This window comes from Lytechinus variegatus, chromosome 5 (genome assembly GCF_018143015.1).
Source record: "Lytechinus variegatus isolate NC3 chromosome 5, Lvar_3.0, whole genome shotgun sequence".
In the NCBI taxonomy this organism is placed as follows: Eukaryota; Metazoa; Echinodermata; class Echinoidea; order Temnopleuroida; family Toxopneustidae; genus Lytechinus; species Lytechinus variegatus.
This window is the reverse complement of record NC_054744.1, coordinates 18936677-18960680: the sequence shown is the minus strand read 5'-3', so window position 1 is coordinate 18960680 and position 24004 is coordinate 18936677. Positions and strand designations below refer to the sequence as shown.

The 24004-nt window shown below is 36.1% G+C and overlaps 1 protein-coding gene across 1 annotated transcript; it reads left to right on the top strand.

Moving 5' to 3' along the window:
• Positions 1 to 3553: 3553 nt before the first annotated feature.
• Positions 3554 to 19781, top strand: LOC121415647 (ATP-dependent Clp protease ATP-binding subunit clpX-like, mitochondrial). Its single transcript, XM_041608935.1, has 10 exons — positions 3554 to 3802; positions 5070 to 5342; positions 5768 to 5901; positions 8799 to 8970; positions 11581 to 11766; positions 12367 to 12531; positions 13094 to 13347; positions 14212 to 14511; positions 14852 to 14944; positions 15361 to 19781. Exons 1-10 carry the CDS (start codon positions 3715 to 3717, stop codon positions 15526 to 15528), a joined length of 1833 nt encoding a protein of 610 aa, XP_041464869.1. The 5' UTR covers positions 3554 to 3714; the 3' UTR covers positions 15529 to 19781.
• Positions 19782 to 24004: the final 4223 nt, after the last annotated feature.

Here is a 24004-nt window from a genome sequence, read left to right as displayed (position 1 = left end):
TGTGGTCTCATTGCAAATGGAGGATGGCCACATCATTAGGGATCTTCACATAACTTTCGATTTTGGGGGGATCATTTTTTTTTCAATCTTTCACCGATGTCTCTGTTTCACACGAGCTAACTTGATTCCTTAGTGTAAACTCAAAGAAACTTCAAATTCTTGCTGCTCACAATTACGACAAGTTTTGTTTCTAAAATACTTTTTTGTGGGTGAGGGGTATCAATCCCCTTATGCATGTTATGACTCCATCAGTTTGGCAGTATACCCGTTTATTCCCGTGTTGTGGACGCAGTCGTAAATTCATAAACACTTTAAACAGCGGGTTGGTAAATATGTGAAGTAAAATATAAATACTAACTGTAAGTACTCTCAGCTAAACTCTTTGTTTCATGAAATCTGTATATCTTCCTCCCATGAAAAACTCACCATCTAGTGGATTGCAGAAAAAAGATATTGCATTATTAATACAATACTCATTTAATCTTAATAATATGCATTTTAGTGATCACTCTTGTTAATTGTATTGGCCCCCATTGCCATTGTACGCAATACTGTTTGGGCCAGTGGCGGCTATTCTATAGATATCAAAATACAGAAATGTTCCCATATGACGTAATAAATGATATATCTCGTTAGTAATGATGATTTGCATATATTACTTCGTTCATACATTGCGATCTTTTGCACTTTAGTGCTCATTTTTGTGAAAATTAGTTTTCCCTATTCATATTGTACATAATAGAGTATACAAGGGCCTTTGCCGGCCATTTTGAATATCAGGAAAATAAATATTTTGTCAAAAATTATTTTTCAGATAGTATTTCACTCCTGCCACACAATTTCATGGATTTCATAGCCAATGTGTGGACAATTTTATGATTTTCATGGGTAATTTGCATTTTGGCGGCCATATTGGATTTTGCCAATTTTCGGAAAATGCTCAAGGTTACACGAGTGGCATCATCCAGATTCGTAATCAGCACCCTCGATTTAACAAGAAACCATCAAAAAATATTGTATATATAAAAAACAAGGTTATGCCTCTTCTATCCTGGACTATTACTATAAATATCATGCTTCACGACCTCCCCTTTATGCGACCTCTTGGTGCACAATTGACTACCCCATCTACGTCAGTTGGCTTATGCAACCAACAAACTCCGATCGGTGCCCCTTAGAAAACTATTAACTTTCTTCTGTTGAGTTCAATTTGTATATGTATCCCAGTTTCATGCGAGGAGGGTGTTCGAACCCTCACAAATCAGGGCCTTTTTCATGCCAAGGTTCTTTGAAGTCGATTGCAGTAAACATTGTAATAAAATGAAGACACCGTTTTCCGTTTACTTATATCGTTATAAGTCTAATCTAAAAAAAATTACGTTTCCTAAAGATATAATACACTGTACTCATAAAATAGACATGACGATACGATATTACCAGCACACTACTACAGATCAAAATAAAAATGAAAGGCGCATATATCTATACATCTAGCTGTTAGCAGTCACGGGGCCCATTTCGAACCCCCGACGACCCATGCGTTTGAAGTTAACGGAATTAAGTGGACCTCAGCTCGTATAAGCAATGTATGCCTATATTATTTTTTTAAATCCCCAAAACTTGTAATTCTCCTAGATCTAGCTCTGCTTGGATTGAAATCTTTCAAATGTCTAGTTTTGCATTCACATGCAGTGTTGAAAAAAAACAATCAGAATCCCTTTAAATTCGCTTTAACTTTATGCCGGATTCCAAGAGCTAGAGCTGAAACTAAAACGTATCCGTATAAAAGAAAACCCCACTAAGTATTGTTATTTTGAACTATAGACGTGCACGTAGAAAGATGAATACATTATGTTGTCAAATTAGGGGCAGCGGAACCGGCCGGGCATGGGGGGGGGGGGAACTTTCAATGAATGTTCAATATACTCAAGTAATCGGTTAAAAATTGCTGTAATATGTTATGCCATGATGGTCAGCCTCTTATTAAGACACACAAGACCTATAATGACCGAAATGGATTTACCTCCTTTTAAAATGAAACCTTTAGAAGTTCTTTTTTTTTTCTTCAACAGTCATGAATATTTCAATGCAATGTGAAAAAAATTCCTACAGGGATTTTTTTTCTGGGAGGATGCAAGTGTCCTGCCCCCCCCCCCCCGGTTTCGCCGAACTTGACGTTTCCTCTTTTGACAGTGCTAAAGTAAAATTGTAAATAGAAGAGTTCCCCTATATATATTTCTGTGAAATTGTTGATTTTATTTTTAGGAGGGCCGGGTCACCTCACACCAATTTATTGTATATCAACTGATCAATGTTTCTCGAGATGTTTCCTTATTTTTTTAAATATTTTTTTAGTATTGTTTTGTCTGCATGTCAAATAAGTTTATGTTAAAAATGAATGCAATAAGGAAATGGGAATTTAGATCATGTTCATTAAACTTTGTATTTTTCATGGTCTGTATAGAACAATGTCATGTTGCATATAAGTTTACACGAGTTGAAGATGACTGTATATGTAATATCTATTCGTATATCTTTACATGGATATAAGCTGCTTTTTTGTATGCATTACGCAAATGTCTTGTTTTATTTAATTTTTTTGCTGATTACAATTATTTTTAAAATCATTGGTATTTTTATGTTTTTATTTTGTTGATTCAATAAAACAACGTGAAAAAAAATGTTTACATCATATCACCGAGATTGATCCTACGATCATTAGTCTCGTTCCTAATCATGTAAAATATATAATCTAAAAAGCATAGCCAGGATTTCAAAAAAATATGTTTTGCACCTATAAAAATTATTTATTTATCATAATATAGTACAAAAATAATTATATATTTAGTGTTTTTTTTTACTAGATAAACAGTCTGATTATTTTTAGCTTGTAAAAATTGTATGTAAATGAGATAAGAGTATCTGATTATCGTAGATTATGTATAGAAACCTTATTAACCGAGATAATTTTCTTTCGAAAATTTTGTTTAAAAATTCAGTTCAAATTTTCAAAAAGAATTCGAAATATTTATATCTTTATGGCATTTATTCATTTTCATTGTCATTTTCCCCTTCAACTTCATGGTTACCGGATCATCTGAGATTCGAGGTCTCGGAAAACTCAGTTTTGAAATAAGGTCTAGAATAGTAGACTTTAAAAGCGTGTGACGTAGCGTTACGTATGTTATTATATATGCTGTGTAATTTTGGACGGAGTGCTGGATGTACATGTAACTGCTGGAAGACCGTCCTGGAACTTAGTTAAGTTGTGTGAAAATATACGCCAATACTTGAGAAAACTACAAGTTCCTGTATCTTGGAGAGATCTTTGTAATATAAAGAAAATAAACTCTATTTAAAGCAGTTTCAGAAAAGAAATATCTGATGTGAAACCTCCTTCCTACGGCCAGTTTGATTCAACTGTGTTCAGCAGTTGTTTGCACTTGACCAGCCCAACCGCCTCGGCACCGATCCGGCGAGCGTACGGGGAGGACTGCACGGAGTTCACGTACAGCTCGGATCACACACGCATGCCATAGGCCTATCTGCCTATTACGATCTCGGAATCGGGGTTAAGCATTTGCTCAAAAATAGTAAAAATCATTTTGATTTCCATGAAATAATATAATTGATGAATAAGAACTGATGAGATAAATAGTAGGACAGCATAAATCCTTTGAACTTAGAATAGAGAAGTGGAACAAGTCTCGGAAAATGCCACCGTTATTACGTCAGCCTGCCGCTGTGGTTCGGGTTGCCTTGTCCGGATCAAAACGAGCACAACGTCTAATTTCAACTTCAGGTAATTCTAATATTGCGTTACGTGTACATGTAAAAGAGGTGTGTAAAGGGAAAGTTCACCCTGAAGAAGAGTTTGTTGCATAAATGGCAGAAAGAAAATTATTGAAAAATATTGGTGAAGGTTTGAGGAAAATCCATCAAGAAAGTTCAGAAACTTAAGTTTGGGATTTTTTACGTCAGTGTCAGATTCATGCATGGTCATGATCGCGATGTTCAGAAAACCAGTGGGCATATATAATCTAGTCTTGTGGACTTCATGCATGATGTTTCTTTTTTATATTTTGACATACCGTATACTTCTTCATCATGGAGTCTTGATGAACTACCCGCCATGTATAACAAAGATGGATTTCCCTAGGAAATCCAAAGTTAGAGGGTGAAATAGGTTTGTAAGGTTGAATTTTATGAACTGTGATGCACCTAATGCCTAAAGGGATAAAACTTATTTCACTATAAATGGTAAAAATTAGACGTTTCTTACCAGACTGATCTCCTGTACATGTAGATCCCTTGATCTATTTGTCAACAAAGCAAATACAATTATACAGCCTGACCCTTGAACCGCTTCATTATGACGTACATCCGATTAGCGATGCCGTTTTGAAGAACAATTTATAGATAAAAATTATTACATGTATTTCCCCCCCAAAAAAAATTAATATGTGATTATAAATAATAAGTACATGTAGTATTATACTAATTATTTATTTCACCTTATCTCCTCCTGACCTTGACATATGTGATGTGAATTAAATTTTCCCATGCCATGTTGTGATCAGAAGGAGGCAAAATGCAGTTTGAAAGATCTGAAAATTTGTGTACAAAACGAATTGAGAGTTGTCCACAAAATCAGCCATTTTGAAGCATGTTTGCCAATTTGAGGATCCCCATAAAAAGTGCAACAAGAGTTTTCAAACTCCCATAACTTGCTTAAATTCTATAACCGATTTGATAAAAAGAGTGTAGATTGCTCCCCTCATTTTATTCTATCCGATAAGATGGATTTTCTCCTTGCATTTTGGTTTCCTTTAATGTACATAATGTTATAGTACTGGAGGTTTACATACATGTACTGTATTTTACTACATGTACTTAAGTACATGTAGTACATCAAACTTTCTATAGGATGAATACATTTCAGTATACAATTTTGTAAATTTACAGGAGCCTAGACAATTCAGATTTGTTGATACAGTACAAGTTTTGGCTTGCCAAACTGTGCTTTCACTCTATCATTGTATCTTACTTTCCTTTTTTCTTTACAACAGTTTGCTCCAGACATCTTATACAAAGGAACTGCCTTAAATCACATCATCTGAGTAGGTTAGCGATACCTGTGCAATGCAGAGCATTGAGTACTTCTCTACCCCATCTTTCCACCTCGGGAGATGATGATGGGTCAAAGAATGACCCACCTCCACCAGCCAGGAGATCATCCAGGGGTGGAGGAAGCAGCAGCAGCGGGGACGGCGGAAACAAATCAAACCAGCTTAGTTGTCCGAAGTGTGGTGATCCATGTACCCATGTTGAAACATTTGTCTGTGAGTACAGTACAGTAAATGAATTTAAAAAAAAAAGTATAATACTGTATATAGTTCTATAAAATAGCCAAAAACTATGCCAGTGATATATATGGATATGAAAGAAGTTTTTGCAAATGGTAGCACGACATTTGAAGCAGAAAATTCTTTACATGTAATAAGTTATAGAGTAAAGAGGAACTGCCATATGATTATGAGTACTATTTTTTATTATTATTACTTGCTTGTTTTTAAAATTTGAAAGATTAATTATATGTACATCCATTTGTAACAAGTTTCTGAAATACATACATGTTCATGTATAATGGATGCAAACAACAACTGCGGTGTACGTGTATGAAAGAAACTGTAATAACCTGAATATGTCAACCTCCTTGAACACATAATCTGATTACTATGTTTGATATCTTGTTTTATCTCTGCAGCTTCTACACGTTTTGTAAAGTGTGAAAAGTGCCATCATTTCTTTGTGGTGTTGTCCGAATCAGATAGTAAGAAGAGTATGAAAGAAACTGTCGCTCCTAAATCAGATAGACCACCTCCACCACCACCAAAGAAGGTAATACATGTAATACATGCCTGTATTGCAATATGCCGTATGTACATGACTATACAAGTATTCAAGCAACTAGGGAGGGGCTGAATGCAACATTTTATTTCAACAAGAATTATCCATTAGGGCTATAAATTTCTTGCTAAATTATACCTTGGTTTACTCTACGGCGGCTGTAGGTCGAGTCCAAAACGGCCGTTTTATTGATTTTAATTCAAACCAACTATATGTAGTTGGTACAAAAATGTTAAAACCGCTGTTTTCGACTCGCCGTACGGCCGCCGTAGAGCAAATGTGACCATGGTATTAGTCACACAGAAAGATAGAAAGAGAACATATTAAAGTGCAGTGTACACAAGTATGTTTAAAACCTACATGTGCATGTGTTTTAAGACCTTTCGTCTGACTTCTGGGATTGACCTTCCCCCTTTAGGTTTCACATGTGTAAACTAAAACCTAATAAAGTTAAACCACTCTTCTGACTTCTGAAAATATCCCCCAACTACCCCCCCCCCCTCTCTCTCTCTCTCTTCTTTAAATATTTCAAGTTAACATGACAAAGTATGTGTAGAGGAACAATAAATAAGAAAGTGCTTGAGAGACTTAAGAAAAACAACCTGTCAGAGTCATCAATATACCCCAGGTCATCGATAGATGGCGCATGGTATTGTGTATCCACCGAATTGATTGCAAGTATTTTCTTGCAACACCCCCTAACATTTATGTTGTACATGTACATGTAGCCTGATTGGCCCAGTACCTATGTGTACATACATGTATGTATATACATGTACTCTGAAACCTGCCCTATTGTTAACATGTACTTCCAACAACATGTACATGTACCCAGTGAAGTTGCATAGTTAGTTCCCCGATATCACTGTATACACAAAAGTATTGATAGTTGGATACCCAATGAAAATACATATAAATTGGACATGTACTTGTGTACATGAACTGTCAAATGCTCAGGATACTGATAATCATACATGTACACATAATGTTGTATGTCTTTGGGTGTTGGAAGAATCTTGCAATCAATTGCAAGCATATTTATCAATTATATGTCTTGCAATTAATTGCAACTTTGCGATTACCAGTAGCTGCTAATCAGCTTCTTGTGACAAAGGAGTGTTGTTGCTACAGCTAAAATTAATATTTTGTAAAATTGCAAAAGAATATTTGCCATTGATTGCAAATATTTTCTTGCAACACCCCTAACAAAATACACATGCATATGCAGCCTGATTTGCCCAATACCTAAGCTACTCGGAAGCCTGCCCTATTTTTTTCTTTGCTATTTATCACTTTTCGTTTGATAGCATTTTTTTTTCCATTCATCTCATATCAATCTTTTTAACATAATTTTTTTTTAAATAAGAGTTGATGAAAGTGATATTTTTCTTAATTGCAAATTTGAGTAAGATGCAGATTATTGAAGAAAATTATGGCTGTAGAAATAAAAATTACATGTACTGATGTATATATATTTGGTCTGTACAATTGTACATTTCGAGAAATATCATTAATATAAGGACACGTTAATTGTGTTTTATCATGATCGATTGGTACTTCACCAATATCAGTAGCACTGTCTTTTTGGATGTTTACCATATTAGTCTGCTGGGCAAACCCTTCACTCGAAATAAGGGTCTGAATGTGCAGCCTACTCATGCCTTGTGTACTGAAGGCTCTGAACAGCAAGTTTTGTATGTGCTAGTCTTTGCGTGGAGGCACACTTGTTGATCAAAGTTCCATTCAGGGTCTGTGCCTGCAGACTCTTACCATATCCAGGTCAGAAGTGTGTACATTGCCGTCCTAATCTGTGTTTAGTACACATTGAGTATTAAAAAGTCACCTTCATCATGAAAGGAAATACATTTTCAGTGTACAAAGGAAATGTTTGTCCGTTGAATTTCCTTCTAACTGCAGACTGTTCAGAATAGAGAGGTCGGTTTAAATACTGTTTTCTTTAATACTGCCTTATAGTTTCATTATGAAAAAAAAACAGTAATGCTATAAAAGTATGATGAAAATCTCCCCAAAGACAAGTGTTTAAATTTCAATAGCTTTAAAACCTGCATACATGTAAGCCCTATGCCCAAGATAACCCTACATGTAGCTACATGTAGGTTTGACAAGAATTGAAAACTAAATGTACTTACATGTATCAAAAATCAAATTGCATGCCACAGGTGCATTGTAACTGGGCTCTTTCAATGATTTGTAATACATGTATGTATTTAAATGAATATTGAAATTGCATATGATCTACAATTACAATCTGCATGAACATGTATTAAGGTAACAAGACAAATTGAGATCATTTGCATTTTGAAGTGGATTTTAATAAACAACAACTCTTTGTGAGACATGGCCCAGGGTCCTGTTTCACAAAGATTTATAACTTTGGCAAATTTACTTTGAGCATACATTTGTACATATTGGTTTTAGGAGCTTAATGCGAATTTCAATATTAACAATTTTTTCATGAAACAGGGTGGTGTTTCATAAAGCAGTTTGTAAAGTTACGCACAACTTTACCAACGACTGGAACATGTTCTTATGCAGAAGTCAGCTACATAGGGATATCATATAGCACAATAAAGGATCACCGGTCGTGCGTAAAGTCATTCGTAACTTACGAACATCTTTATGAAACGGGCCCCTGGATCCCAGATGTAAACTTGCATTCATGTACAGTATAGGCCTACATGTACATGTACATGTAGGCCTACTGTATGTGTACATTTACATGTATGTGGTACAAGATAAACACAAGCAAAATTGAATAATTTTGAAAATAAAGGAACTATTTTTTAATTTTTTCTGTAACACAGAGTGAGACAATATTTGTTTATGCATTGATTATAGCTTTTTTTTCTGGTTTCTTCCATTCTCAGATTTTTGAGTACTTGGACAAGTACGTTGTTGGTCAGTCACAAGCCAAGAAAGTGTTGTCAGTAGCTGTATATAATCATTACAAGAGAATTTACAACAACATCCCAGCACCAGCCCAGAAGAATGGAGGAGATGCTGAGGGCAAAGGTCAGAGTGGAAACTTCACTCCCAGGGGTGAGTTTTTTATTGCCAGTGTAACCTAAATATGACATTTTTTCCCATATATGTGGGTACTCTCATGATTGTCTTCTTTGTATTTCTATCAAGAACTGGGCAAAGATTAAAGTAGATTATTCATGATAAATATGCAGAGGGGAATTTTTGGAAGGGCACATGCCTGACTGGCTGTGTTTTGCAGTGACTGTTAATTGCCATTCTATAGAACACCAAAGATACAGATGTGATTTAATTTTACATGTACATACATGTACATGATTGTACACTGTATCTAAAGATTTGCTTTTCTTGTTATTGAATTCTGTCTCCTATACATGACTGAATTCAATATACATGTACATGGGTAAACTGCCGATTTGTCTAATATTGCCAACTCATCCACTCATCACATGGTTTACCTTCATTTACAATTAATGATGCCATTCCATCCTTCAACATTTCGTCTAACAATCATTTGGTCCAATAATCACTTCATCTAATCACCAGTTCATCTACATGTATGACCATTTCGTCTAATAACCAGTTGGTCTAATATCCATTTTCTTTCCATTCATTTCGCCCAATTAACACTCATCAAATTTAAAGACCAAATGGTTTACGGACTACATGGAAATGGCTATTGGACCAACTGGTTATTAGACAAAATGGTGAGTGGACAAAATGGCAATAAGAGCATGCATACGGACAGTGGAGAAATTGATGATAGACCAAATGATAGAAAGATGAGTTGGTAATTAGATAAATTGGCATTAGACTGATAGGAGATAAACCTGTACTGTCTGTACATACAGTATGTAGTACATACTACCTGAATGCACACGCATACATGTACATGTACCTGTATACATGTATTTAGAATTCCCAGGCTGTTTTTAGACTTGCATAATTTCTTAAGGATTATGTAATCATGATGTTGATGTCATACATGTACATCCTAGTTAGTAATATATGTAAAACTGATGTATGTTTTGATTCTTCCAGGAAAAGTCAAATTACGATGGAAAAAATAAATCTATTCATCTGGACTTACTTTGATCGAAACAGAGGACAGTTTCACATCCAATCCGGGACGCTTCTTCAGCTCTTCTGAATTGGCGGGAAATCGTTGTTGTTGATTGGCGCTGAAGCACCATCAATGTTATTGTTTTGGAGACATCGAGGAATTTTTCAGATAACGATTTCCCGCCAATTCAGAAGGGCTGAAGAAGCGTCCCAGATCGGACGTGAAACTGTCCTCTGTTTCAATCAAAGTAAGTCCAGATGAATAGATTTATTTTTTCCATCGTAATACATGTACTACAGTGTATACCTGAGTTAAGTAACCGACATGCCATTGGACTTTGTTCTCCCTTGTCAATATTTTGCACTTTTGTTTGTTTGGTCAGTATTTATACTGTGATTAAATGTCGGTCAAAAAAAAACAACTGACAACTCCCCCCAGGGCATAGACCTCTTTTGAAAGGATTGGAAATCCCAGATGAAAATTATGAACAATCTACAGTACACATGCATATGCTGCTCAAGCTGGGGAGTGGAGCATGACTGGGTGTACTGGAGATGTTATAATACATTTTTTTGTGGAGTCTGTGCCTTTGATATTTTTAAATGGCTATACTGTACATGTAGAGTACTGGAGTGTGACTTCAGTTGCCATGGTGTCATCATCATGACGGGCTTGTTCTAAACAGAGTCACGGCGGACGATCGTCTGTACACGGGCTCATCTGAAAAATAGGTTGCACGAGGTCAAATTCCGATAGCAGCCATTTTCTTTTATAAGAAACACATAGTGGGTTCATTTGTTTAATACCAGGCCGCCATGAAACCATGGCAACTGACGTCATCGCTTCGGTACTCTATAGTACATGTATACATGTAAATGTATGGCACCATTTGGATGCCATTCACCATCATAAACAATGGCAAAACTTTGCTGTAAAATGTTTCTGCAAAAAGCAAACAAACAAAAGAAAGGGCACTTAATATTTCCAAAGGGAAAAGCAAATAGGCATGGTGAAAAACATGCTGTATGTGTGTACAGGGTTCAGACAAGAGCTACTTGAAGAGTGCTGCCAATATGAACTTACGTTATTGTGGCTAACATGGTATGATGGGTACTGGTTTTGCTCTACATGTAGTTTATCACAAGTTTATTTATATTCAAAACATACATGTACTTGTACATGGAATAGAATGTATATAAATTACCAAAACCCACTATAGGCAATAGCCTTGGATGTCCTACATGTGAGCCTTGTTACATTACGGTAACTTTGCCATCCAATGGTATCTTAATAAAATCCTTGATTCTGATCAGCTGTTGAGCTGTGTTGCCATGGTAATTACGTGTACAATTGGATGGCAAAGTTACCATAATGGTTCTTGTAACAGGGCCCAGGTCTCCTTGCCCCTACATGTATATTCTCTTGTGATGTATGTAATGGAGATGCAGGGTGTATGCCTTCTTTAAAAGAGTGTCATACATGTACATGTAGTTCTAAGAAAATTATTAAATTTACTTCTGTGTGTAGACAACATATTGCAGTTCCCATTTTCTGTATTATTTATTAACAGGCCTTGTGATATGCATTTGTTTTTTTTTATCCAGAACTCTTACAGCTTGCTGGTATCAGCAACCAGGGCAATGCATTAGGAGCTTCATCTGGTCAACAAGGAGGCCAAGGTCCAACTGAAACGGACCATCAACACAGAGGCAGTGAACTTCTCTACGCCAATGTCTTTGATTTGAAGCTGGACAAAAGCAATATCCTCATGCTTGGACCAACTGGATCAGGTAAGAGTGTTTCCTTGCCCTTGTGAAGGGGTTCAAATAGTTACGTGATAAATCCAGTTACCATTGATTGGCACTTGCAAGTTTAATGAAATCTTGCTCAGAAGTTTAGTTTGCACACCGGATGTAAAATATATGTAACTACTTTATGTGTGCGTATAACCTGAATCTTTCAGGAGCACAGAAATCATAAGAGGATCTTCTTAAAAGAGGTCAATAACTCGTATCTTTACATAATTTTTACAAATTTTTTTTTTTTTACTTTGGTGATTATTGGACGTACAAGTTAGACTTCCTCGGACTTGACACTATGGATGTACATGTACGTGTAGATTTACATGTACTGTACATGTACATGAATACATAGTTGCTTATTTTGCTATCCAGGCACTTTGTGATGGTATAGATGTATTTTGGCTTTCTTACATGTAAATAAATACATGTATGGGCCTGAGTACAGATTTTTTTACCCAAACCAAGTCTGAAAAGCTGACTTAGTAAATGCATAGTGTGAATGTAAAGTATTCAGACACTTTTCTCAATAGATACTTGTATAAATTTGTCTTATGATGATACACTTTCCATTTTTGTTGGATATCACAGGGAAAACCTTATTAGCACAGACGATAGCCACTTGTCTTGATGTGCCCTTTGCCATCTGTGACTGCACCACTCTGACACAGGCTGGGTATGTAGGTGAAGACATCGAGTCTGTTATAGCCAAACTTCTCGCTGATGCCAACTTCAATGTAGAAAAAGCACAACAAGGTAGGAATGAACATTTTCACTGTACAGGTTGCAATTTTTACAGCTATGCTCAGACTACACACATAAATTAAGGCTGATATTAGATATTTCTCAGTCATCTCATATCATATTGTTGATTCAGAATAATCTGCTGTTCATGCATGGGTTAATTGGGTTGTCTTTCTGTGTTACAAGAACCCCTCCCCCCCCAGAACAAAAAAAAAAATAATAATAATAATAATGATAAAAATCCCCCAAAATTAAATGCATGTTTATACTGGCCAAATCAATCAAGGCTTCTATAAAAATGGGATAGTTTAGGATTAATTGTGTTTATGTACATGTAGTTTTCTTCACATATACAGGATGTTTTGAATTAAAATTATTCATACATGTGGGTTGTAACTGATACAAGTTCCTTTTATTTTGTATGATTGATTATCATTTGCCTAACATCAAGCCCCCCCCCAAAAAAAAAAAAAAAAATTGACTAGTCACTGACTGTATGTTTGGTTCTGTGAGAGACTACTTGGGAACCATTAACTTAACTCTTGTTTGCTCTTTTAAAAAATTCTTTCTGAAGGTATAATCTTCCTGGATGAAGTAGACAAGATTGGAGCCGTCCCTGGGATCCATCAGCTCCGGGATGTAGGTGGAGAAGGCGTCCAGCAGGGTCTCCTGAAGCTCCTTGAAGGAACCGTTGTCAATGTCCCTGAGAGGAGTTCAAGGAAGCTAAGAGGAGAGAGTGTCCCTGTGGATACTACTAACATCCTCTTCGTTGCTTCGGGTGCCTTCAATGGACTTGACAGGATAATCAGTAGGAGGAAACAACAAAAGGTAAATAATACCATCCAAACTTTCTTTAATCAATAACTGTATAAAGAAGTATGGAAAAAATATTGATAGACTGTGAAAGTAGAGGGTCCATTATCGGTTTTCAGTTGTGTTTGAACCTTTCCTGTTACAGTTAAGTTGTGTCATTAGTTTAATCTTGCTTTGTTAAATCCGCCCAAACAAAAGAACTAGTGCTTATTCAACAGTATTGACTGCACGGATGCTGTCATCCTTCACTGTCTTCATAGCTCATAAAGATTGTGCTTGTTTTTTCGATCTTTTTATAATAGGCTTTGCAAACTTATTATCATTTGCAGCGCACAAATGCGGGATGGGGTTTTGCAGCAGGACAGTTGAAGCAATACAGTTTTGATGCTGGTTAATATTTCTCTTGAAGAGCAGATATCTTGATCAATGTGCCATGTCTCATCCTGCTGTGATGGAGCAACGTTTATGTGTAGTTTGGACATGCACTGATATTTACATAAGATTGATTTTAATACTGAATTACCATAAGATTTATGGTTGCCGGATCAAATTTGAAAAGAATCCAGCAGCATTTAGTTTCATAATACTCCAGACAGGAAGCTACACAATTCAAAAAAAAGTATATTCATGGTACATGTATTTTCTTACCCAAGAAATTTTTACATGAACTGGTTAATGATAAAATTAAATCAAAACAAGCAATATTTGCCAATGCACAGTCCCACACACTGATGGTATGCTACATGTAATGTAATACTGAAGCCACATGTCTAGAGACTACCTGTGTGATGTTCCAGATTCATTATGTAGAAATAGTGGAGTATTCCAGATTACATTTGAAACGATTTTACAATCTCGTAATTGATACCTTGAATGCAGTACCTCGGTTTTGGTGCTCCAGCGAACGTGAGTCCAGGCCGCCGAGCGGCTTCCATCGCTGACCAAACCAACCAATCAGAAGGCTCCAGTGCCAAGGAAGATAACGAGGAGAAGGACGCAATGCTGCGATTGGTGGAGTCCAGGGACATGATTGAGTTTGGTATGATCCCTGAGTTTGTGGGTCGTTTCCCAATCTTTGTCAGCCTGGGCTCGTTAGACGAGGCGATGCTACAGCGTATCCTGACTGAGCCGCGCAATGCCATCATACCTCAATTTGAAGCCCTCTTCAAGATGGATTCGGTAAGTAAATATTTTTTATTATCATAGCAATAAAACATGAAATTACTGGGAGTGTTGCATTCGCACCTGTCTCTTTTGATATGAAATGAATGCGCCATTTCCTGAACTTGATGGTGCTTGAATCCCTTTTCTTATAGTTTTTTGTTTCTGTTCCAAGTGATAGAAGATGGGTACTAAAATGTTTTAATAATCAACACTAATCCCATGCTTTGAAAGTCATTATATTACAGCATATTTGGGTGAAAATTACAGGCCTGGTATTGAACATGTGTGTTACAGAACTAAATTTTATTTTTCTACTGTATTACCATTATTTTTCTTTTATTTTGTCTTGATACAGTGTCAGCTAACCATTACCGATGATGCCTTGAAAGCTGTCGCTCAGTTAGCCTTAGAAAGAAAGACAGGTGCACGTGGTCTCAGGTCTATCATGGTAAGATTCGTCCATTCTTCCTCTTTCCTTCTACGCTGATCCAGTTTCTCACAGCCCCACCTCTTTTCATCTTTTATCCATCTCCCCTCTTACTTTTATCATCTTATCTGTCCTTTCCTCCTCATTCTTATCTTTTTCCCAGCCTCCCCTCATTCCTTTCCTTCTCTTTCCATGTTTCATGTCTTTCCCTCCTCTCCTTTTATTTTTTTGTTTTTTAGAACACTCATCTCTTCATGATTAAATTTCGAAAATCTGTTTATGATACATTTATACCTACATGCAAAGTAAAGATTAAAAACAGTAAATAAATGAATAAACAGTAAATAGATCCATGCACCAGCTGAATAATCTTTATGTCACTTTTCCTAAAAGACTGACCTTTTAGTCTTACCTTTTATCGTATCTTACCTTCACAGGAGAATATCTTGCTAGATTCAATGTTTGAGATCCCAGGGTCGGACATCGAGGAGGTGATCGTTGATGCCGAGGTCGTCCAGGGTAGGAAGCAGCCAGAGTTCATTCAAAAGACAACCAGACCCATAGACTCAGCTCCACCCATACAAGTAGAAGCCGTCAAAGTTTGATCATCACTTCAAACCAAATCATACATTTCCTTTAACATAAGTTGCCTCAAACTGAAACCTATTTTAAACATACAGGTAGCACCTTGCAAAGTGCTGAATCAACTGTATTATCCTCTTATCATAGTTATATATTATTTTATAGCTGAAATTGCACATTCTTTTCATACATTCTTCTTTGAATTACTTTTGTGTAACAAGATTATAAGAATACATTACGTGGAAATCATCTTTGAGATTGTGCTGATTGTCTTTTCAGTGTGATGTTAATTTGTTAGGAACATCATATTTTCCTCTTCTTCATTTGATGTGAGCCCAGTTTAATGTGATCAAATATAGTTTTCCTAAAATCAAATTTTTCTTAGATTCTTCAATATAGGTTTATGAATTCCATTTGATTTGTTAAAAACTGTCTATTCCCACAATGCATCTGGACCTACAAAGCAAGCCTATAATTTACATGTCTAACACTAAGTTAGTGGTGTTAAAACCTACATGTAAGTAGTAGTTTCATTCATCCTATGCTGGGGCTATTTTCGTGAGCAGAGGTCAAAAGCGAATGATAGATGATTATCCCAAGGTGTACATCTTTTGTTTATTCAGGGCAATTCTTGTACAATGGTGCTGGAGAGGCTGACTACTCTCATGGGTTTGAATCTTCTTTACTGCCATGCAGTGCGCCTCCTTGTGTTTTGCTTGACTAGGATTTTACTTACGTTGCATTCAATTACATATGACTTTACTTTACCTAGGTGAATTCAATACCTCTTCATAGAAGCATTATGACATGACATTTTGTGGGGACCCCAAAGAATTTAATATCAAGCTTACCCTTTCCATTGTTTTTTGTAGCAAATATGATGGAGCTCCTTTTATGTTCCTTAAATGTTCATTGTGAGCTTTGATTTAGCCAGTACCTCTGTCCAATGTTTCCTATTAACATTTTCAATGGATGATTTCCATCAAACTACATGTAGCTTTTATTATTTGTATATTGTGTATATTGTATCCTTGCAATTCAGCCTCTGTAAATATCTATAAGTAGTTCCATGAATAACACGCATTTACCTGTATAATTTTATGTCCAATGGAATGATATGATATGTACATAAGATTAACTCTGATTTACACTTTACAAGCGAGGAATTAAACATTAATTGGCTTGGCAGCATTCAGTAGATGTAAATCATAGGAAAAAAGTATGTTATTCGTGTGTGAGCAGTTACCCTCTGTTTCCCTGCTTGTTTCTCTTCATTATGATATTTGGTATTCTTAAATGAATTATGTTTATTTTCCATTTCATAAGGATGCCTCTTTCTCAATAATTTGCCAGTGATTTGCCAGTGATGGAATATGTATCTTACTTTGGCGAAGCTGATTGACTAGGGTCACTGTGGTTGCACAGCATTTGACAAGGACATGATTTCATAGTGTTTATGGAGACTACTTTTGAAAAAAAATTGCTGCGTTTCATTTGTAAGTTAGGGATTAGTCCTCATTAAATGCTCTCTTTTTTTCTTTTCTTTTTATTATTTCAAGATGAATATTGTATGTGAATGTACACTAGTGGCAATTCTTTTTGTTATGGGAAATTGTGTCCATGTCCTGATGATAAACGTTATGTAAAACGATAATGGTGTACTGTATAATGCTGTATATTCATGCAGTATTATGTTTTATGTATGATTCTGTATGAAAGAATTACTGCAATATGCACTTGATTTGTTTTATGAAATCAGGAGATACTATTTTTCTACACATAGTTTTTTGTAGACAGGTTTGTAACTGATGACATGTCTGTTTGTACAAAAAAAAAGATGATAGAATTCAACAACATTGCATTTTCAATGTTCACATAATCTATGTCAAAGAGTTGACCTACTAATACAGTGCACAGACATATTAAATGTACTTCAGTGGGGACTGCACTTGCCTAATTTATAATAATGATAAAAATTTCATTTTTTATGTAGTGATTAATACATTAGACAGCATATGTAGTGCTTTATTACCCCAGCCATTGGAGTCTGCTTGCTGGCACACGCTGTATAGATATTACACGACAAAAGTGTACTATTTCCCTGGGGAATACATGCCTTAACCAAATACATTCAATTTCTTTTTTATGGGAACCTTTTTGCAAATCAGTTGGTCATCTAAGACTTAATACAACAAGTTATTATCCGAAACTCCATAGCACAAACCATGCCTTTCCTTTTGGTAGAGTAGATGTAGATGTAGAATTTTCAGGAAGTGAGGTCTAAAAATCATTAGAAAGATTCTACCTCACATTTGATGTATCGAAAACAGAACTAGTTTTATACACTGTTAAAAAAATTTATCCTTAAAATAGTAGAACTTCCTGCAGCAGAGTCTCGAGAACACCTGTAATCTTACCAGATTGCATAATCTTACGTTATATTGTGTAAAATTACAGGAAATTGGTATTTGGTGTATGGAACGTTACATATTTCCTTTAATAAAACACCCTTTTCAGCTTTTTTAACAGACCTGTTCTGTTCAATTACAGAAAAATTCCTGTATTATGAATGTACAGAATGATTCTGTTATTGCTTTCTGCAAAATCTTATTTTCTGTAAAATCAGGGGTTTTTTTTTTTTAAGTGTACCAAACATGCAGTATTGTCTAATTTGGGCCTTAAAATATTCAGGCCCGAATTCACAAAGGTGGTATTGAAAACCCACGGTTGAGTCCATGGTTTATGCAGATTTCCTATATAAATAACGCCTAATTTAGCTCGTATCGGGCGCGTGTATAAGAAATGTCCAATGCTGATGCGCGCTTTTGTCACAATGCTAGCATCTTTAAAGAATTTCTCTGGTTTCAATCACAACCACCAATAGGATGAGGTCATGTTTAAAATCAATTTTGGATTGCAATGAGCTATTGAGCAGTTGTTTGAATTGGAAATGGTTTTCTCAAGCTTCTTTCTTTTTCATGATTTCGATTTATTCATAGCCTTTGAATAAATTGTTGATTTAAAATTTAATGATCTTACTTGCTTAATTTCATTTCTGTACAATGATATATATGTACCATTAGAAGTTTGACGCTATTGATAAGTCATGGTCCAGAAATTTTAAGATAAATTCATTTCAATACAATGATTACATGTACATGTAGTAGGTAGATAGTACACCATTCTATTTGGTTTGATTTCTTATCTTTATAGCAGATTTTGATTTTTGTCAGTCATGAAATTCCTGACAATAATGGACCTCTCTTGTGATAGGGCAAGCATTGAAGAATCTATTTGAAGTGCCATTAGTATAGCTAGTATACATGGTGACCATTTGCTGTATTCTTAATCCGTTCTAACTGTTACCTCTGTATAGTTTACATGGTAAGAAAGTCAAATATATATTATGATTATGGTGGTCTCCATATTTCGTTTTTGATGGTCTAACAGTGAACAGATTGTAGTTATTCCAAAACGAATTTGAACAGTTACAGTGCCAAATGTAGTTATAAGTTGAGAATTCACTGAGATTTTGTGAAACATTTGGCTGCCCTCGTGTAAAGCACAGGTCTAACCCACTATTTGGGTTAGACATATGTTCAGAATACAGGCCTGTATGTGCATATGATCTGGGCCAGGTTACATAAAATATTCTATTATAGTAACTTTGCCATCCAATCTAACTACCATGGTAACATGGCCCAATAGCCAATCAAAATCAAGGATTCCATGCAAGTTACCATTGCTTGGCAATACAACGGGGGTCCTGCACCTTTTATTATCATTATTTTTTTTAAAGTATTGTAGCTATAAAGAAATTTAACATCAGGTTTATTGTATCCCTCTGACATAGGATGTATTGTTTAGCGCTATCCACATCAGCACTGCCTTATTCTCATCAATATTTTGAATTCAATAAGAGCAGAAACTCCAGGAAACAGTCATTGAGAATCCATAAATTAGTAAATTGAAGTGACAATTTAAGCATATCAAATGTAGAAGAATTGTTTGCAATAGATCGAGAGATGTACTGTTCCTCATCCTAGTATGTTTCCGACTATACCTAAATTTTTATTTTAATCCAACTTGAAAATTAATGTAACAGGGCTCTCGTATGTACAGTTTGTAGGTTTCTATTTCTAATTCCTTCTTGGGTGATGATATCAGAATAGAAGCAAACAAGGTATTGATGTCATTTGTATATATTTTACTTATTTCAGAGATACTGTATGGTATATCATGGTATAATACTCTTAATAAAAACAGATGAAAATTTAATTTGTGTGATTGCCGTGATATTCTCTAGTGTCTGTGGCAGAATTTGTTTGTTGAAAATTGATGTATGTTCGGTTGATCTCTGTGGCCTCACTTTCATGACCATTTGCCTGTAAATGAATTTGCAAACGGAGAATATACCACATTCTAACAACCATGTTTAGCTTCTTAATTTCTGTGGAAAATTGTTTGCCCGTTGACTACTAGATGATATATGATAGTATACATAGTATACTGGTGCCACAGTGACAACGAGGAAACTGACTCTAGACTGTCCAACGACATACGATCATGATCGATGATCGATCGGTTTGGAGTCGGAATCGTTGGTGTTACTGCGCATGGCAGTCGATAAAAACCTGCCAGGGAGATGGTTTCATAAAGCTCTTCAGAAGTTACTAGCACCATGGACCTATCTCTAATAGGTCTTTGCTTGCACTGACTTAATACGAATGACTGGTGATCCTTTCTTGTGGTAAATGGTACCAGAGTTTCATTGGTGTCGATGTAGTTCCTAACTAAAAAAAGGATCACACATCGTTTTTAAAACACCCACATGGTGCATCATTTTCTTCTGCACCTAACAAGTCGGTAACCAATTCGAAGTTGGTTACAATCTGGACAGTTCTCTGGACATCACCGTTGATCAGGCCTTCGAGTTAATTATGAATTGCGCCATCTTCAGCTTGAGATTGGCAAGTAAAGGAACTAAGGGATACCTATCATGTTTTACTTGTTAGCCACTTGGGTGCAGTGATTGCTTTTCTCTGGGGCTGTGGAACAACGAAAAAACAAATCGTCTTTCTTTTATTTCTCTGTTTTCTCCATTCGTCTCCTTAGGTTTCTTACCCTTTGTTAATTTTCTTTCTTCCTTTCTTTCCCTCTTTTTGCCTCTTGAAAAATTGTATAAATCCGACCTACAACAAAGGACTGTGATCTAAATGCAGATGGTGATCGTTAAGATGGTTGTGTTGTTGATATAGGCCTATCTGGTAGGAATATGCATTGTATCACCTTAATTATCTCATGAAAACTGGGTATTTTAACAATTAATGTTCATTTACTTACACATTGCAGAGGAGGACCAATGATATTGTCCAGTTGTGTATATTTTATTGTGTGCAGGGCTGACGAGAGCTTTAAGACTGTACATAAGCTTTGAAATTGTGGAACATGATGGAAAACGTATGTTTCGAATGTGGGTAAACCACATCATATTCCATCGCGGTAGGACGTCATCAACTGCCCCCATTCCACCTTCCCCTTCCCGTTTCTCTTTGCCCCTATACCACCATGTTTTCTATGTAGTAAAATCTTAAATTAAAGTGATTCATTTTGCAATAAAGGGGCAATAAAGAGAATTCTTATCTCATATATGATCGGAACTTGTGATTAATCTTAAAATAGACGAACTTGCTTCTTGAGCGTTGGAAACGGATGTGAGTGAAAGTTGAACATTTCCACAACGAGAAAAACTTCATGAGGTATCATGCCCCAGGGGTATGCCTATAAAATAATTGAAAATTATTATCAGGGTGATGCATGGAAGGCTTTCAAGCGGTGATTCTCCATGGGATCTAGATAAAGTATGATCATGGACCTATTACGAAGGTACGATGGAAAGAAAACTCCAGAAATAGCTTTTTGATTTATTATTTGGCTAATGATATCATTTCGAATTCAGTACAGTCGCCATCATTATCATTTTCAGTTTGCAAGCTGTGTATTGGCATGAATTTCATCAAGTGAATTACTGGACATTAATCAGCTACACCATGACACATCGACATGAGCGATCCTGGCCTAGAGCCGGGGGCACAGTGCCCCCACCCCACACTTTTTGAAGCACTGAAAAAGTGCCCTTTTTATGCAAGAAAAATACCCCTAACAAATGGTACTGTGTCACTTGAGGAGGACCCGTTTTAGGTGTTACAAAAGTGCGCTTTCTCGTATACATTTAAGTGCTATTTTTTTAAACCAAACATAAGGTGCCCCCTCTCGAACGTGTTCTGTGCCCCTTTTTCCTTAAAAGGACCGATTTTATGTGCTAGCAATTGCCATTTCTCGTATCAGTGGCAATGTTTTAACCCAAAACGATGCCTCCTGATGAACGTGTTCTGTGCCACTTTCACAATTCTTGTAAGTGCCTTTTCTCATATCAGTGCCCCTTTTTAAGTGCCCCTTGCCCTCTTATAAGTGCTCTTTCTCGTATCCCTTGCCTTCTTGTAAGTACCCCAATTCTCATTTTTGTATGTTACTGCTTGTGAAGGAAAAATTCTACAAGTTTCATGAGTCAAGTGAGTGGGTACAGATGGGGGCGCCCCCCAAAAAAAATCACAAGCAAGAAAAAAGGGAACGAGCGAAGGGTGAAATACACTTTTTTTTATAATTATGTCAAAATCTATCCCAAAGTTTTTTTTTTTGGGGGGGGTCGCTTCGCTAGCAGCTTCTTAAACATTTTACGTGATACGATATAAGATCTAGCCCCTCAATTTATTATTGCTCATCACACCACTTTTTTCTTTGTTATAAGAGAGTGTCTTTTTTCCCTGTGCCCCCCCCCCCCCCCACCTTTCAATTTTGCTCCACCTCCCCTGTTTTAATTGCTTATACAATTACGACTAGAACGAATCGAAATCGCTTTTGGTTATGGTTATGCTAACTCAAATTGCATTGCACAACTTGGTTAAGTTGGTAAGCTAATCGGTGTTCAATCATTAATTAAAATTTCTAGATTTACACACTGCCTACTAGTAAAATCAACTTTTAATAACGGACAATCACAATTAAAAGTTGATTTGATTAGAAAGAGAAGAATCCAACAATCATGTACACAGACGATTTCTTCAAAATCAGATTAGTGTAAAATAAAAAAAATATGACATTATTGGTATGCAAATGAGGAGACTGATGACATCACCCACTTATTTGTCTGTGATTCACTAAATACTTAATATATTTATTTTTTCATCATTGTCATGATGTGAAACAAAGTTTTATTTCCCCCCGAACATGTGGAATTACCAATGTTTTAATATGTTGCCGTTCTGTGAAGTTGGTTATTATTGTCAAATCTGTAAAAATTGAATTATTGTATGATCCAAACAAAAACAAAAGAAATAAGAAAAAAAATAATCGACTCTTCTCATATGCATATTACTGAGTTACGCATTTAATTGTTTTGTGAAAAAAAATGAAAATTAACAAAACGTTATAACTTAATTATTCAACATCCGATTTCGATGATATTTTCAGCGTTGTACTTGATATACTTGATTCATTTTTCCCTAATAATTCAAACAACTTCTCCCCCATTTTTTGTGTGTGGGGGGGGGAGCTTGACCTTTCAAAGCGAAATGATGCATTGTGTCGAATGTTGCATTCATCCTGTATGTGAAGAAAATAAAGTCACCCCTGGTCTTTTTTCTCTTCAATCTAACCAACTTCTCTAGTTTACTCCCATTTCAAAATCTCAAGCCTAACCCCCGCCCGCTTAACTATCTTGAGAACAGGCCCCCGTCTTACAAAGAGTTGAGATTGATCCGATCAATCGCAACTATGGACGGCCAGCAACGTCAACATGAAATTCATGTTTGTTCAAAAAAATCTAGATATGAATGTATATCCATAAATTCATTGATTTCTTGACAATTCGGTGTGTTCTCCTTTGTTTACAAAGGACATTTTACAAATTTCCTGAAGAAGAAATTATGACACTGATGGATTTCCATAGAGTTACGATTGATTGGATCGATCGTAACTCTTTGTAAGACGGGGCCCAAGATCTTAACAGCAAGATTGGTCGTCGGTTAAGTGGCCTCGACACTGTAGCCCCCACTCGATCAACACCTGTAAAGAGGGCGGATAGAGAATTTGTTAAAATAGAGTTATAGATCCGGCTCACAACTCCCACGGGTTTTATCCAGACAGGTAAAGCTTGATGCCTATGCATACCGAATTCACACCGACAAACCATGCCGTTTGAAATAACCAGGGACGTGCGAGGGTCCGTCTGGAGTTGGTTCAATAATTGGTGTGGCAGCAGTAACAATAAGCGACTTGTGATAGGGATCGATAGCTAGGGGAAGCTATGCAGTAATTCCTTCGGAAAAATGAATATAGGCCTACTTAAATCTAGATTGGCAATCATACTGCTGGTATACAATCGAAATTGCATTCTTTTGACGTGTAATCCGTATAAAGCAGACTTTTTTTCGTCTGCCG

What these genes read in the sequence shown, in the direction of transcription:
- LOC121415647 (XM_041608935.1), top strand. Translation starts at nt 3,715, where the DNA reads ATGCCACCGTTATTACGTCAGCCTGCCGCTGTGGTTCGGGTTGCCTTG. An exon ending in CTCCACCACCACCAAAGAAG is followed by an intron (nt 5,902 to 8,798) that starts GTAATACATGTA and finishes TTCCATTCTCAG; the next exon opens with ATTTTTGAGTACTTGGACAA. An exon ending in TGTAGAAAAAGCACAACAAG is followed by an intron (nt 12,532 to 13,093) that starts GTAGGAATGAAC and finishes TTCTTTCTGAAG; the next exon opens with GTATAATCTTCCTGGATGAA.